The sequence below is a fragment of the Pseudonaja textilis genome, chromosome Z, assembly GCF_049901715.1.
Source record: "Pseudonaja textilis isolate UNSWEBS1 chromosome Z, rPseTex1.2, whole genome shotgun sequence".
Taxonomy (NCBI): Eukaryota; Metazoa; Chordata; class Lepidosauria; order Squamata; family Elapidae; genus Pseudonaja; species Pseudonaja textilis.
The window spans coordinates 111,819,913-111,837,464 of NC_142008.1; the positions used below are offsets into that span (position 1 = coordinate 111,819,913).

Below are 17,552 nucleotides of genomic sequence, written 5' to 3' on the forward strand. Positions count from 1 at the left end.
GTATATCCCTCCCTCCATTCATTTTAAATAGGAACATTATTGTATTCTAGTTAATATTGGAATATATATCTCACAATGAATTTGACAGTTTTGCAGATGAAGAGTCTTAAAAAGAGAGAAAAACTCTTTCTCCCTTCAATATTAGCCTATTCCTTTCTCATATCAGTGCTGCCAAATCCATACAACCTAGGGCTATAGTTTCTAGAGATCATATGCCAGATCCCAGAGTAAAAAATAAGATCCACATTTTCTGTATTTATACATATATGTAAAAATTAAAAATACCAACTGTATAATTCTGAAGCAAACATCATATTCACATAGTTTATAACTCTCACTTAAGGTTCCTCACTCATAATTACCAACACAATTTGGCTCTGGCATTTGCTATACAAGAGATCAATGAAAATTCTGGGATTTTACCCAATGTTACCCTGGGTTTCCACATCACTACCGACTATTTTGATGACATTACATCTTATCATTTAGCAATGGAATTTCTGTCTGCAAAAGATAAATTTATCCCCAACTACAAATGTAATGATGAGACCAATACAGTAGCTGTCATTGGAAGACCCCGTACTAAGACCTGTGTCAACATGGCAACCGCTCTGTGTAACTACAAGTTTCCTCAGGTGAGATCAAAACTGGAACAGGAAGGGAAATTCAACAGTTCTTTATTACTCTCAAATGTTGAGTCCTCATGATAGGTCTCCTAAAACCTTAAGACAACCAGTCAGTTCATGATCTGCAATGGAAATTGCCACAGCTGTTCGTAAACACGCTGTGAAACTTCCTGGTGACAATGTGTTAAACTGATAAGAAAGGCTTTTTATGCCCTTTCTACAAAAGGAAAAGGTTGGTTTGTGCCAAGACTTGGAGACTGTCTCCAAAAAAAGACAGCAAGAGTGACAATTAAGAAACATACACATCATAGACTTCTCTTTGGAACATTTCTTTTTTGACTGTATTCTTTTTTCCTCATTTAGATAACATATGGATCAGCTCCACTGATGAATAAGGAAACAGCAGCACATTTTGTCAAATGGATGTTTCTAGATGAGATCCATCAGCTTAAAGGAATACTACATTTACTGTTACATTTCGGATGGATCTGGATTGGGTTGATTTCTCTGTATGAGGAAGATAGAAAGTGCTTCATTCAAAAGAGTCTTTTCATGTACTCAGAGAAGAAAAATATAATGTTTTTCCACACACGTAGATGTCTGTTCTCCATGCTCACAAGTTCATTATCCAAAGATCTGGAAAATTGCCTTCAAAAAACAATAACTTACTTGACTTATCAAAAGCCTTTGGGGATTTCTTTGAAAGTCATAGCTATCTCTTTATCTTTTATCTCAGCTTTAATATTAGGAATTTTCATTAAGCACTGGACAGTCCCATCATCAAAGCCAACAACCGTAACCTCACTTATCATCTTCTCATCAGTTTTAGTACTGGGCATCTTCATTACACACCAAGACACTCCAATTGTTAAAGCCAATAACGGGAACCTCACTTATAGCCTTCTCATCACTCTCCTCCTCTCCTTCCTTTGCACTTTTCTCTTTATTGGGCAACCTGGTCAAATAAAATGTCTCACGCGACAAACTGCTTTTGGCATTATCTTCTCTGAAGCTCTTTCTTGTATATTGGGAAAAACAGCAATTGTTTTTCTGCTTTAATGGCCACTAAGCCAGGCTCAATAATGAGGAAATGGGTGGGGGCAGGGGTGGGATTCAAATTTTTTAACAACTGGTTCTTTGGCCGTGGCTTCGGTGGTGGGTGTGGCTTGGTGGTCACCTGACTGGGTGGACATGGCTCAGTGGTCATGTTATTGGATGGGTGTGGCCAACTCAATATCACTCACATTGAGACACGCATCTCCCCATCTGGCCTCTCATGACTGTGGGGATGTTGCAACAGTCGTAAGTGTGAAAAATGGTCAGAAGTCACTTTTTTCAGTACCATTATTACTTTGAATGGTCACTCTACATAAGCAAAGTACCAGCAAATAAGGGGAAAAAAATATAGAGACGTACCTGAGACAGGAAGTGTAGTCCTGCCAAGAAAGTAATAAGGGTTAACGGAAAGGCAGTTTCTGTAAGCAACACCAGAATGTTTTCTTCCTGCCTTCCTTATGGGATTAGGCCAGTAATTTCTTCTAACAACCAGTTCTCTGAACTGCTTAGAATGTTAACAAACAGTTCTAGCGAATAGGTGCGAACTAGTAGAATCCCACCCCTGGGTGGGGGAAAGAATGGCTCTTTATATTGTCCTACCTTACTCCTTGATACAATTCACTATTTGTGTAGTGTAGTTAGCAAATTTCCCCCTTTCTCTGATTCTGACATGCATTCCATGGCTAAAGAAATTCTTCTGCAATCTAATGAAGGTTCAACTATTATGTTTTATACCGTCCTTGGTTTTATGGCATTGCTGACTGCTGTCAGCTTCACAGTGGCCTTCCTAGCTAGGAATTTACCTGACAGCCTCAATGAAGCCAAATTTATCACCTTCAGCATGTTGGTCTTTTGCAGTGTTTGGGTGTCATTTGCTCCTACCTATCTGAGCATCAAAGGAAAATACATAGTGGCTATGGAGATCTTCTCAATTTTTGCTTCAGCAGCTGGATTACTGGTTTGCATCTTTCCCCCCAAATGCTATATTATTATACCGAGGCCTGCTTTGAATACAAAAGAACAACTAGCAATGTGAATCAAGGCCTTGACTAGAATTGGGAAATATGAGCTCTAATCCTCCAGTAAGCTTTAGACCTCATCTAGTATGTTGTTGTAGGAATTGAGATATGTTTGAATAAGATGGTGTTGGAGAATTGCTTCTCACCATCCCTGATGTAATTCATCTTATTCATGATGACAAGTGCCCCATCCATAGGCTCATAGACATTAACAACATCTATAGACTATGCAAAAAAAGATAATCAACCAACCCAAAGATAAACCCCAGCACTTCTCCACTAGTAATCAGCACTCAGATCAGCATAGATTAACTTCAAGCTCAACTTCAGACCAAAAATGAAGTAAGCAATACCCCAATCAAGAAATTGCCAAAGAGCCACCATTAAACAGCTCACCAAAGACTGCCCCACAAACAACACTCCTTACTAGTCCTGATTATATTACCTAGTTAGGGTAATAAAATATTTGCATGAAAACAAGCAAGTTCAGAGAGCACCAAGGACCCCTTGTTTCAACCTTGAACTACAAATATTCTCCTTTTATAATATAATCCATATAGAATAAAAAATTAAAGTGGAATAAAAAGGTGCAAGAGATTACAATCTAATTAATTATGATATAACCAAGTAGTAGGCTCCATTCTAACAAGAGATCCCCAGGCCAGTTATCAAAATCACTTTTTCATGGCCTTCCAGAACACCAACTGGATTAGAAAAAAACTTTATTTCTGGTGAAACATTTTTTATAGGATGGGCCTCAAGCAAAAAAGAATTTCCTTCCTCTGAAATCCCCAACACTCCTTTTTTAAAAATCCCTAAAGATTTGGCTTTGTCATTGGGCTTGCAGATCTTGGGAACCTGTGATATCTTGAGGTAGCTCCATTGCTGATCAAATCTATTATTATTGGCTTTTTATAGCTGCTGGAATTAGATATGTCTAGTTTAATGAAAAGAGGGACAAGGATAACAGTTTTCCAACATCTAAGGAACTGCCACAAAGAAAAGGGGGGTCAACTTATTCTCACATTCACATAATAATGTTGAATTATTCAGTGTTTGTTGACAAACATTATTCAGACACAATGTGATGGATATTTTGTCAAGGAGCACCATAGTCACACTGAGGGGTGGAGACAAGACCTCACTTAAACAATGAGTCCTGGCAGACACTACGTTGGGTATGGATCCTGTTCAGAGTTGACCAATGTTGACAAGGAAGGTCAAAACCTTGCACCTTTTGTGGAGAGTTAACTGTATCTGGGTATTCAGCAGTCCATTTGGCTTCCCACTGTGTGTTGGTGTCCAAGTTGTTAGACATCTGTTGAGCAAGTTAGACATCTGTTGAGCAAGAGAGGGCTTCCTGAATTTAAGCCTGCCAATTGATAGGTGAGGAAGATCAGCAAGCACAGAAAGAAGTGGGTTTCTTATAATTTTGTTGTATTCCTTCACTAAGGCTTCCTACCTTCATAGAGCTAGTGGTGCAATGTGGCTCAAGGCAGGGAGCCAGCAAGTAGGAGTAGTTTTTATGCAACCACTTATGATCCTCATTGTATCATTTAGTCTAGCATTGATCTTGCTAGTGTGGGAGCTATTAAACCATAGGATTAAGTCACAGGATACTAAATAAGTCATAGGATACTAAATAAGCAATCAAATCATACCAGGAAACTAAATAAAACAATATAAATCATAAAGAGACAAGCAACAAGGTTATAGTCATAAGTGAGAGGAGATAGGTAAAAGGAAGGATGAGAAGAATAATAGTAATACAGTAAACAGTTTGACAGTGTTGTGGGAATTAGTTGTTTAGCAGAGTGATGGCAGTCAGGAAAAAACTGTCCTAGTGTCTAGTTGTTCTGGTTTACAGTGTTTTTTTGAGGGTAGAGGTTAAAACAATTGATGTCCAGGATGTGAGGGGTCGATAGATATTTTCATAGCCCACTTTTTGACTGGGGCAGCCTCTTTTAGCCTTGTGCCTTAATTACACCAAATTAGCTCCCCATTTTTCCCAAGGTCTAGACTGTCCTTTTGTATTCATTCACCAAGCTATCATGTTATTACCTGTTCAGAAAGGATCCTAGGAAAATTTTATAGATCGGAAAAAGGGGAGGCCACACCAGAGCATTCCAATAACACACTTTATTCAGGGGAATAAAGGGGGCTGTCGCGTCTGCTTCTAACCAGGCAGACTACCAGCGAACAGCGGTACATAATAAAGATAGACATGAAAATTCTGCTTCCATTGTGGACATACTTATGTGTTGCTGTCTAATTGACCTCCAACCAATCAATGCTTTTCCTAATAGTATAGCCATTCCTGAAGTTGATTTCCTAGTGTTTATATCTGTTGCAAAACTTGCATCAGCATATGCACTTAAAATCAAATCATCTTTTGGCTCCAAATACAATGCATAGTGCATTGTCCTTTTAAGATATCTTAAGATACGTTCTGCTGCTTGCCAGTGTCGTTCAGTGGTTCAGCGTTGAATCGAGCCAATTGATTAACGCTATAGGCAATATCAGCCCTTGACCAATTACTAATATATGATAAACTACCAATTAGTGGTTGATAAATAGTCTTATCAAATTTTGAACTTCGAGCATCAGTGCGGCAAAATTCTTGACTCATCGGAGTTTTTGCCGGTTTACAAAGTTCCATCTTATATGCTTTTAGTAATTGATAAATCTTATCCTCTTGAGATATCTTATAGCCACCGTTGCTTTTATTTATTGTCAATCCTAGATACTGTTTTATCTCTCCTAATTGCTTTAATTTTATCCTCTTTCCTAATAATGATATTATTTCAGTAGCTTCATTATTAGTTTTTGTAATTAAAGCAATATCATCTGTAAACAACAATAATAATGACACTATTCCATTTGTCTCTTTTTTAAATAAACATGGATCAGCTAAACCTGCTTTAAATCCTATATTGTTTAACTCCTTAACAATATATTGGTTCCATTTGTAACCAGATTGTTTTAATCCATAGAGACTCTTTTTCAGTTTCCAGCAGTCATTATTTGTTTTATCATCCTTAATCCCTACAGGTTTCTTTAGGTATTTAGTGTGCTGCAATGGTGCATGCAGATAAGCAGTTTCTACATCTAAATGATTTATGATATAGTTTTTCTTAGCTGCTCACACTAAAGCTGCTCTCAAGGTTGCTGCTTTTAGACTTGGTGCAAATACCTCATCATAATCACATGCAGTTTGATTAAATCCTTGAGCTACCAACCTAGCCTTATGGGTAACAGTCCCATTTTTACCTGTTTTTAATTTAAATATCCATTTGAAGCCAATGGACTTTTCACCTGGAGGTAATTTAACATTCTCATAGACTTTTATCTGTTTTAATGAATTCAGTTCCTTTTCCATTGCTCTATGCCAATTCTCTTGATCCTTAAGTTCTTCCACAGTAGTTGGAACTTTACTAACTTGGCAAACTACACTTGCTTGGAACCTGTCAGGTGGTCTGGTTTCACGTGTTGAACGTCTAGGTATTACAGAGCTTTCAGGTGGACTTTCATCTACTACCTGTTCCTGGTTATCTATTTCTTCCTGTTCATCTATTTCTTCCTGTTTTGGTCCTATTTGCTCTTCCTTTACTTCCTCTTTAATTGGATTTTTCTTACTACTGATATGGTGGTTTAGTCTTTTGTAGGTTTCTATGATTACATCTTCATTCGAATTTTGCTCCAGTTTTTCCCATCCTACATGTTCAAGGAATTGTGCACTAGCACTACAGTAAAGAGCCTGTAAGAACCTGTAACCTGTACAGAACCTGTAAGATTTATGGTTAGATTCGTAACCTACAAAAAATAATCTTTTAGCCCAATGCTGCCCCTTATGTCTCAGTTATGTAGGAATATGCACCCATGGTGGTGCTCCAAATGTGTGCATATAGCTTAGATCAGGTTTTCTACCATGCCACTGTGTGAATGGTAATTCACCTGTTGTTGAGTTAACAACATTATTCAATATATGATTACCACACATTATTGCTTCTCCCCACAAATTTTCAGGTAATCCTGAATCCGACAACATAGTACGAGCCATTGCCTGTATTGTTTGGACTCGTCTTTCTATAAAAAATTATGTTGTGGCCTATATGGTGCAGACTTTTTATGTTCTACACCTGCCATCTTCAGTCTATTTTGGAATTTATCACTTATAAATTCCATACCATTATCAGTTACAAGATTTACTAGTTTCCTTTTAGTTTTTCTTTCTGCAAACTTCAACCAATTAAAGAAATTCTGATGTGTTTCCGTTTTACTCTTCATTAAATAACAGAAACCATATCTAGAACAATAATCCATTATACTTAATATATAACGAGCACCTCCCACACTTGGTTTTTTAGGACCTATAATATCAGCAAATAGACCTCTAGAGGCTCTTTAGTTTTAAATCCATTAATTCTATTTGCTGGTATTACCTTGCTTTTTTCTTGACTGCAAGCATTGCAGTGCAAATACTTACTGCAAGGCTTCAGTTTTATACCTTTAGATAGTTCAACCGTTTGCTTAAGCATTTTAAAATTTATATGCCCTAAACGTCTGTGTAACAAATGTATGCATTCATCATGAGGTTTAACGTTATTATACACTGTGTTAGCCACCTCTGATTGATTATCATGTAACACATACAATTCACCTTTTAAAGTTGCAGTCACTTTTTTACCTGCCTTTTCTATTATGCAGTTTTCTCCCCTAAAGGTAACTACATAACCTAGTTTAATCAAAACTCTAACCGAAAGCAAATTAAACTTAAGTTGTGGTACATATAACATTTTTACATTTTCTTGTATGCAAGAACAATATGCTGTACCTTCACCTTTTGCTTTAATTTTCCAGCCATTAGCTAACGCTATCTGCTGTGAACTCGTGGACATCTTAATAAATCTTTTCTTATCTTTTGTTATGCAGTGCGATGCTCCACTATCTACAACCCAAAAATTATTATTGTTCACAGTTTTGTTGCTATACATGGCTAATTCTAAGCATTTTTTATCCTTTTGATGCCTTTTTGCATTCTGGCTGGCATTGTGGCGTTTTGCTTTCTTGCAGAATCTGGCCAAATGTCCTTTTCTTCCACAATTAAAACATTTTCTAATTGTGTAGGCTGACGAAGATAATTCCTCTTCTTATGGTTGTTCCCTTCTGAGTTGATCCCTTTCAAGCCTTCTCCTGGCTTCTTCAATTAATCTGCCAGTAATGTCAGTTAATGTGAGGTTATCCTTTGGCAGCACTTCCAATGAAGTTACGTAATCGTCATAGCTCTGATCCAATGAAGACAAAATTATATAAACCTGATGCAGTTCAGTGAAGATAAGCTCTTTTTCATGCAGCTCCTGAAAAATCCTCTTCATAGTGTTTATATGAGTCAACATGTCTCCATTCTTTTGAAGATGTGTTCTGAAAAGCTTCCGTGTAAGATTTATATGTGCTCCTACACTGTCTCGAATATAAATCTTCTTTAAATTCTCCCAACACTTAGCAGCTGTTTCTTCTCCATGAATTTGGACAAGCTGCTGGTCACAGAGTTTCAGTCCTATTATACAGAGAGCTTGCTCATTCTTCAATTTATATTCTTGTATTTTCTGGGCATCATCTTCATTCTCCAGATCCCAAGCATCTACCTCTGGTGGGTTTTGAATTATACTCCACAAACCTTCTCTGTGTAGAAGTAGGCTGCATTTCATAGACCATGAAACATAGTTTGTTCCATCCAGTTTGGATATTAGAGACAAACTTGGTAAATTGACTTCTGCCATCTTTCTCTGGATATTAAACTATAATTAATAAAACACAGCTGTCTGTTTACAGTATTGTGTAACTACACTAACTCTCACTTTATATAAGCCTGTTATATCCTGGTTGGTCTGACTGTGCAGCTGGGCCCATAACCAGTGTTAGGGATACACCCTAGCAGAATCTGCACGGCAGGCAGGCAGGCAGGCAAAATATGTGAGATAAACGTTTTTGTAGCTTACACTCAGTAAAACAGATACACAGTGCTAGTTAAATAGTTTATTTCAGTAAGAGTTTTAGCATAGTCAAACAGTCCATATATCATTCACTAATTCAGTCCGTCCGGGGATTATTAAGTTGCAAATTCCAGTGTTGAAAAAGAGAGGTCAGTAAACTTACAAATATCAGTCCAGTAATATATCTTCTCGCAGTAGAGATATGAAGAAGTCAAAATTCCTTTCTTCCTTCAGCAACTCAGCAGTAGGGGAAACACGGAGTTAACAAACCATCAATCAATCAAACCAGTCAATCGTCAGGAATCATCAGGAATCGTCAGCAAATGAGCAGGTTCCCTTGCTCCCTCTTATGGCGGTTCAACACTGCACCCAAAATTACATGCTTTGCAGTTTAAAGTGACACACACTTACACTTACTATCATAGTCTATTTATATTATTTTACCCAAACTACTTTAGGTAACCTATGTTATTCCTAACAAACTGTATGATTCATTAAAATGATATAATTGCAAAAAATGTAGAGGACACTAAATTTAAATAAGCAATCTCCAATTTTCAATAACTTGATCCAATTGACTGCTTTTGAGTAAATGTGAAGGATGCAGGATATAAGTATCTATTATGAAAAGGATATTAATTGTTAATAGCTGCTAAAATGGATCAATCAATTAGGTGGTATCAAGTCAATGTTGTCTCTAAATTGTCTGCATGATGATCCTTCTGGTTCTTCAGGTTTTCCAAGGATGCATCTATTGCCAATGCAACTTAGTCTGTATAACTTACTGATTGTTCTCTTTCCTCTTCTCTTTCTTTCTACCTTTCACAGCAACAAAGCTTTTCCAGAAATCTAGCTCTTCATAATATGTCCAAAGTAAAATAATTTAAATCTGATGATTTGTATGTTGAGAACTCTGGCTTGACTTGTTTGTTAGGTCTACTTTATTTATTTTCTTGGCTATACATGATATTCTCAGGCATAAAACTAATGTTCAGAGACTTTGAGAGAGGGGAGGAGCTGGCACCGTGACGATACGGCTTGCAATCGAGCTCTACGATTGCAGCCGATATCTTCACTCCTGGCCGGTCCAAACGGACCTAAACCATCCCGTAGGGATGGCTATTGTGAAGGGTATACCCTGTGGACCCCAGGGACACCGCAAAATGGAGAGAGATGTGAAAGACTCCTTCTCAAGGACATTCCTTGATAAGATAGAGGGAAGAGCGCAGTAGAATATTATTACAGGTGCTCTTCTGGATTTCTATCAACAATTAAATATTTATGGCTTGGCTTTGAAGCTTGTGGGAAAGGGAAGAGAGTCATAATAAGAGCCTTGGAAAACTAAGCAGAGTGCAGTGTGTTGTTTTTCTTTTCTCTTTCTAATCTTTTTTAGTTTCGCATTTCCCCCCACCAGCATTATTGTATATTTTTATTCTAGTAAGGTCTTTATTCTTACTTTTTATTTTCAAGGGGAAGCCTTAGAATTTTTCATTTTTATTTTATTTATTTATTTTCTTTCTCCATTGGGATTTTTGCTTTTTTTTTATTTATGTTCTTGGATTATTTTGGTCTCCTTTTTTTCTCTTTCCAGTTGAGAGTTTTTGGCTGGATTAAGGTGTGAAGAACCTGAAGAAATCTTTTTTTTTCTATTTTGCTTTGGTCTTGTTTATTATTATTATTATTGAGTCTTCTTTTTTTATTTTTATTTTTTATTGTGGACTATTCTATAATTGGACTAGGGTCAGGAAGAATCTGAAGAATTTTTTTTCTCTTTTCTTTTCTCTTCTTTCTCCTTTATTATTGGGCTTTTTATTATCGGACTTTTCCATTTTGGATTATAATTGGCTACTTTCCTAATTGGATTAAAATTTGAAAGAACCTGAAGATTTTGAACCATCTAAAATGAGTAGGAAACTTATACCTTCGGGTGCCTCTGTGTCTACTTCTGCCTCCCCACCATCAGGACAACGTTCAATTCAGGTAATGTTAAAGCAAGACAAAGAACAAGAAAAAGTAACCTTACAGATGATTATGCAAGGAATCCAAGACCTTAAGATAAAAACAGACACCATTGAACAAAGAACAGGGAGGACTGAGGAAAAAGTGGAAAATATCCAACAGATGATGGTGAAGTATGATGAGAGACTCCAAAAAGTTGAAGAAGAGGGTAAACGAAGAGAGGAGAAGATCGGAAATATTGATATCAGACTTACAGTGGTTGAACAAGAAAAAAGTGGGATGCTGAGGTGGAAGACGGAGAGGTCAGAACTTTATCTTAGATTCCAAAATATAGAGGAAGAAAAAGGGCAAGATTTGGCTGCAGTAATGATAGAAATCTTGGCGGATGCTTTGGAAATAACAGAGGAAAAGATAATGGATGGAGTAGATGAGATATACCGAGTCTTTACAAGATATGCGATGAGAAATAATTTACCCAGAGAAGTCCATATTAGATTTACTAAAAAATCTATCAAGACACAAATTTTACAAGCGGCAAGAGAGAAGACGTTGAAATATAAAGGCAAAGAAATCTTGGTCTTAAAACAAAGAGAGAGATGAGAAGAGAATATCGATTTCTGACCAAAATGTTATTGAAAAAAGAGGTGAATTACAGATGGCTGATCCCAGAAGGATTGATGTTTACATGGCAGGAACAGAGACACAGAATTGATTCAATTGAGAAAGCAGAACTTTTTTATGCAGAATTTTTTGGAAGGAGAGAAGAAGAGGCAGAAAAAGAGATTTCATTAATTGAATTCCAAGAGGAACAAATGGAGACTGAAAAAGAAGAAGGCGCAGTAGGTGGACAGGTGGATATTAAAGATCAATGTGAACCAAGATCTACAAGAGCGGCTAAACCTAAATATAAAATATAACCATGGAAGAGAAAAAACTGATTACAATGAATATAAATGGACTGAATTCAGCTGCTAAGAGAAGGAAGACCTTTCATAAATTAGGGAAATTAAAATTTGATATAATTTGTTTACAAGAAGTACACATTAAAAAGCAACATGAACAATTGTTAGTACAACCAAAACTAGGGAAATTGTTTACTTCTTTGACCCAACCACTCTTTGGAGTGGTTTTATATATCAAAGAGGCCACGCCAGCAAAATTGATTTACGCTGATGAAAATGGGAGAATATTAATGGTGGAAATAACAGACAATAATATAAAGATACTTTGACTGCAATTTATGTTCCAAATGATAAACAGGAAGAATTCTACAAAAAATTACTTATGAAAATGGCCGGACTGGACTACGCTAATATAATTATGATGGGAGATTTTAATGGAATTGTGGACAATAAACTGGACTATATAGCAACAACAGCAAAGCACAATAGAAAGATTCTTCCTAAATCTTTTTTTAAAATGAGAGATGAACTAATTTTAAAAGATATATGGAGAGAAAGAAATGCTAAACTTAAGCGATATACTTTCTATTCAAATAGACATTTATCATGGTCCAGATTAGATATGATTTGGATTTCAACAGAATTAATATCTAGCGTTCAAGAAGTAAACATTGAAACAAGTACTTGGGCTGACCATAATCCATTGACAATTAAATGGAAGGGACAAAAAAAAAGATCGAGATGGATGTTAAATAATACTATTCTAAAGGAGAAAGATTTTATACAATGGATGGAGAAAGAATTGGCCTTTTTTTTTATAAAGAAAATAGAAAAGAAGATACTTCAATACAGAATGTTTGGGATACAATGAAGGCATATGCTAGAGGTTTGATAATAGACTACACAAGAAAAAAGAATATTAGGAAAAGGCAAGCCATTAAAGCCTTGGAGGATAAGTATAAAAGACTTGAAAAAGAACTACAGAAAATGCCACAGAAAAAAGATATCAAACTGAAACTGGACATAACTAAACATAAAATGGACTTAATAGAGAAAGAAGAACTGGCACTGAAAATCAGGAATGCTAAACAGAATTATTTTGAAGATGCAAATAAGCCAGGTAGATGGCTAGCATATAAGCTGAGAAAGGAGAAAGAGTCGAGGAAAATATCGCAGCTAATAGATGACCAAGGTCAAGTTTGTCATGGCAGCAAAGAGAAAAAAGAAATTATTCGAGATTTTTATGGACAACTATATAAGAAAGAGAATATTGACGAGGAGAAAGTTAAACAGTACTTGCAGAATGCAAACTTACCTAAGATATCCAAAGAGACTGAAGAAATGTTAGAAAGTAATATAACAATGATGGAATTAAATCAAGCACTTAAGAAACAAAATAATGGGAAAGCACCAGGTCCAGATGGGTCCCCTGCAGAATTTTATAAAACATTACAAGAGTCACTGAGTATTCCACTGTTAGAAGTTATGAATGAAGCTATGTCAAAGAAGATGATACCTAAAACTTGGTTAGAGGCCTATATTACACTTATTCCAAAAGAGAATGATCCACTGCAAATTAAGAATTATAGACCGATTTCTCTATTAAATGCAGACTATAAAATCTTTGCCTCAATATTAGCAGAAAGGCTTAAAAAATATTTGAATAATTTTATTCATCCAGACCAAAATGGATTTTTGCCAAAGAGGCAAATTAGAGACAATATGAGAGTAATTCTGGACACTTTGGAATATTATGAGGCGCATCCTGAAAAGCAAATGGCTCTGATATTCTTAGATGCCCAAAAGGCATTTGATAATGTGAATTGGAGATTTATGTTACTCTTATTGGAACAGATGGGTTTTGCTAGAAGATTTATTCAAGCAATAGAAGCAATTTACCATGAACAAACAGCTAAGGTAATGATGGAGGGAGAATTTACAGACTCTATTAATATAAGAAAAGTCACAAGACAAGGATGTCCCCTTTCTCCTTTGCTATTTGTATTGACTCTGGAAGTGTTGAACAGAAACATCAGAGAAGACAAAACTATAAAAGGAATGAAAATTTAAAAGGAAGAATTTAAATTACAAGCCTTCACGGATGACTTAGTCTTTATTTTGGAAGACCCTGTAGAAACGGCTTCAAAGCTATTGGAAAAGATAGAGACATATGGTGAAGTGGCCAGTTTGAAAATAAATAAAGATAAAACAAAGATTTTGTTAAAGAATATGCTATTAAGACAAAGAGAAGAATTGGCAGATTTGTTGAAAATTCAAGTTACGAATAAGGTTAAGTATTTGGGGATATATTTGACATCAAGATGTAGTACATTAAAAGAGAACCATTATACTAAACTTAAACAACAGATAGCCTTAGACTTGAAGAAATGGGAAAATCTACAACTGTCATTAATAGGGAGGATTTCAACAATTAAGATGAATATTTTACCCAGAATCTTATTTTTGTTTCAAACAATACCAATTAGGCGCGGGAAAGACTATTTTGAGGATTTAAATAAAATTGTGTTGAAGTATATATGGCAAGGCAAGAAAGCGAGGATAAAGTTAAAACTCCTGCAAGATGCTAGAATTAGAGGAGGTTTTGGCCTGCCTAATTGGGAGCTGTACTACTAAGCTGCAAATTTGATGTGGGTCAAGGAATGGATAACATTAAGGAAGACTAGATTGTTGACATTAGAAGGTCATGATCTGTTGTTGGGTTGGCATGCTTTACTATGGTACAAGGGAACTGAGACACAGGGCTATTTTCGAAGACATTATATACGGGAGTGTTTGTGGTTAAATTGGGAGAAGATAAAAAAACAATGTTATTTGAAAATTCCAGTTTGGTTATCGACGATAGAAGCATTTTCTTATCCTATAATCTATAAGAAGGAACAAACAGTTAGATATGGGGAATAATTAGATGAAAAGGGTGAACTTAAATCGCTACAAAATCTAGAGGAACAAGGTATAAAGATGAATTGGTTTTCATATGTGCAAATACACTCAAGGTATGATGAGGATTCCAAAACAGAGGGATTTTATGATAAACAGACTGATTTAGATAAGATCTTGATGGGTACTGATGAAAAGGTGATTAAAAAACTATATGGTTATTTATTGGAAATTAAGCTTGAGGAAGAACAAGTTAAAGAAACCATGATTGCTTGGGGGTGGAATTTTGGATATGGGATTGATTTAGAGAAATGGCAGAAACTATGGTTCCAAATTATAAAATGACAATGTCTACAGCTTATAAAGAAAACTTGTATAAGATGTTTCACAGGTGGCATTTTCCCCCGACAAGGATAGCAAGAATGTTTAAGAATAAATCTGAAAAATGTTGGAAATGTCATTAGATACCTGGCTCATATTACCATATGTGGTGGACTTGTGAGGACGCTAGAAAATACTGGACTAAAATCCGCACGTGGTTGGAAAAAATGACAAAGAAACATATAGATTTGAAACTGGAGTTTTTTTTATTGGGAATTCTACCAGATGTATACAGTAAAGATTTGAAATATTTGATTGTAAATGTATTAACAGTGGCTAGAATTGTATTTTCTAAAAATTGGAAAAATGAGAAAATTCCATCGCAGGAAGAAATTATTAAGAAAATATTGGAATGTGCTGAGATGAGTAAATTGACATTTGAAATCAGAGAACAAGAAGATAAACAATTTTATAAAATTTGGGACCTTTTCTATCAATGATTAGATGATGAAATATGACAATAGAATACTTAGAATTTTAGATAATAAGGAATATTTTTGTTTTTTCTCTTTCTTTTGTTATTAGATACTATATTTATAAAGTGTTTTTTTTTTAGGATAGAATTGGCATGATTATATGATTGGTTATAGAATAAATTACTTAAATTATAGTTATCTCATAAAGTATGAATGAATAAAAGTATAGTTAAATGATTTTTCTTAACAATTATATGAAGATATATAAGTTAGGAATGAAAATAAGAGCTATTATGTAACATAATTGTAATTGAGACTACGAAATGGATGCACAAAACTGATGAACCAACCGACACACTGTTTGTATACAAGTATGGAAGAGAGCTGATGCTTTTATGTTTTGTCTGTTTTTGTTCGTTTGTTAAAAAAAACCAATAAAACTGTTTTCAAAAAAAAAAACAACTAATGTTCAGAGACTTTAATAAATTTCCTATTCTTGTTTTTCAAAGCTGAAATTGTTAAGAGAGGAATATAATGTTTATGTCATATTCTTCTTGTTTTCTTAGGCTTCAACCTGGATAATACTATGAAGAAAGACAACCAGTCCTGTTTGAGTGAGATGATCTTAATACGTTTCTCAGATTTCAAGACAGTACAAGAGCTTTTATTTTGCCTGGTTCTAATATTCTACTTCATAGCTTTGATGGGCAATAGCTTTGTTTTGATCCTCACCATTTTTAGTCCTACACTTCACACCCCAATGTACTTTTACCTCTGGAACTTGTCCTTTTTGGAAATTGGCTACACTTCCTCCATCAGTCCAAAGATGCTAGTCAATTTGTTATCAGAGAATCAGACTATATCCTTTTGGGGCTGTGGATGTCAAATGTGTTTCTTCATTCTTTTTAGTGTCACTGAATGTTGTCTTCTTTGTGTCATGGCATATGACCGCTATGTTGCCATTTGCAAACCTTTGCAATACCCATATATTATGAAATACAGGAAATGTGCTATGTTTGCTGCTGTATCATGGGCCGTTGGTGTTTTTGTGAGTTTGGGACAATCTGTTTCAATCTTCACCCTTCATTTCTGTGGGTTGGATAGAATCAGCCATTTCTTCTGTGATATTATGCCTGTTTTAAGACTGACTTCCACTGATACTTACAAAAATGAAGTGGCCAATGCCATACTAACCATGGTGTTTGCCCTAATATCCCTTTTGCTCGTCCTTTTTTCCTCATCATCTCTACTATTCTCAGGATGCCAGTGGCCAAGAACAGGCAGAAAGCCTTTTCAACTTGTTCCTCAAATCTCACTGTTGTTCTCCTGTACTATGGAGCAATCACTGCTGCCTACATTCATCCCAATTCAGCAAATTCTCAGGACAATAACAGGTTTCTTGCCCTCCTCTACACAGTAGTGACCCCAAGCTTGAACCCTATCATTTACAGCTTGAGGAACAAAGAGATAAAATCTGCTTTCACGAAAACAGTAGCAAAGCTATGCATCTTCCTTGGGTAAAAATCCAGTTACATCTGTTGGTTTCATCTCTTCATATGGTGACTGTTCTTGTGCACATATTTATGGGTAGAAATAATTCTAGAAAATAACAGTAGTCAATGTTATCTTTAGAAGAACACAGAGATGAAGCTAGATTTATTTTAAAAAGGGGGAGAACCATGCCAGGATACCTAAGTTTATTATTTTGATAGAGTACAAAGAAAGGATTGGACGCAAAGTTCCTTACAAGGAACTGTCACTGCCACTGTCATAGCAAGCTCAAGCTCAGATGAGAAGAGTGACAATTAGCATCCAGTTCCAGTGTGGCTGAGTAGCTCCAAACAAAGGAGATGGGGGCATCCAGTGACCAGTAGGCAAAGCTGCTGCCAGTCTCTGAAAATGAGAATTTATCACTTCCAAGTGCAAGAACTCACTGTGCAGAGAGCAGAGCAGAGCAAAAGCATTCTCCATGCAAGAAAAGAACTTTGCCCTTCCAAATGAGCAACATTCCTATAGATCACAATCATGTCTCCTCTCTGAAAATTCTTATCCTCTAGAACTAACTGATTTTAAAAGCAAACTGCAGGATATCAACATACAGCAGAGAATCTTGATCAATAACTTTCTTGGAGATAAGATTAAGTCTCTTCTACAGTAGAAAAATTCTGCTGCATTCTACATCCAAAGAATACTGAAAAATCCCCATTGTTTTTAAATTTGGTCAGTAATTATCATTTATTTGAATATTATTAAAAACAATAAAAATAAGTAATTTGTGTGGCACACATTATTTAGATATGTT

General features: G+C 35.7%; 1 protein-coding gene across 1 annotated transcript; it reads left to right on the top strand.

The window, feature by feature from the left end:
* Positions 1 to 15,836: 15,836 nt before the first annotated feature.
* On the top strand, positions 15,837 to 16,771 carry LOC113451868 (olfactory receptor 10A2-like). The gene is given in 2 exon segments (XM_087916134.1): positions 15,837 to 16,482; positions 16,485 to 16,771. Coding segments are annotated over 2 exon segments (933 nt in total).
* The last annotated feature ends 781 nt before the right edge of the window (positions 16,772 to 17,552 follow it).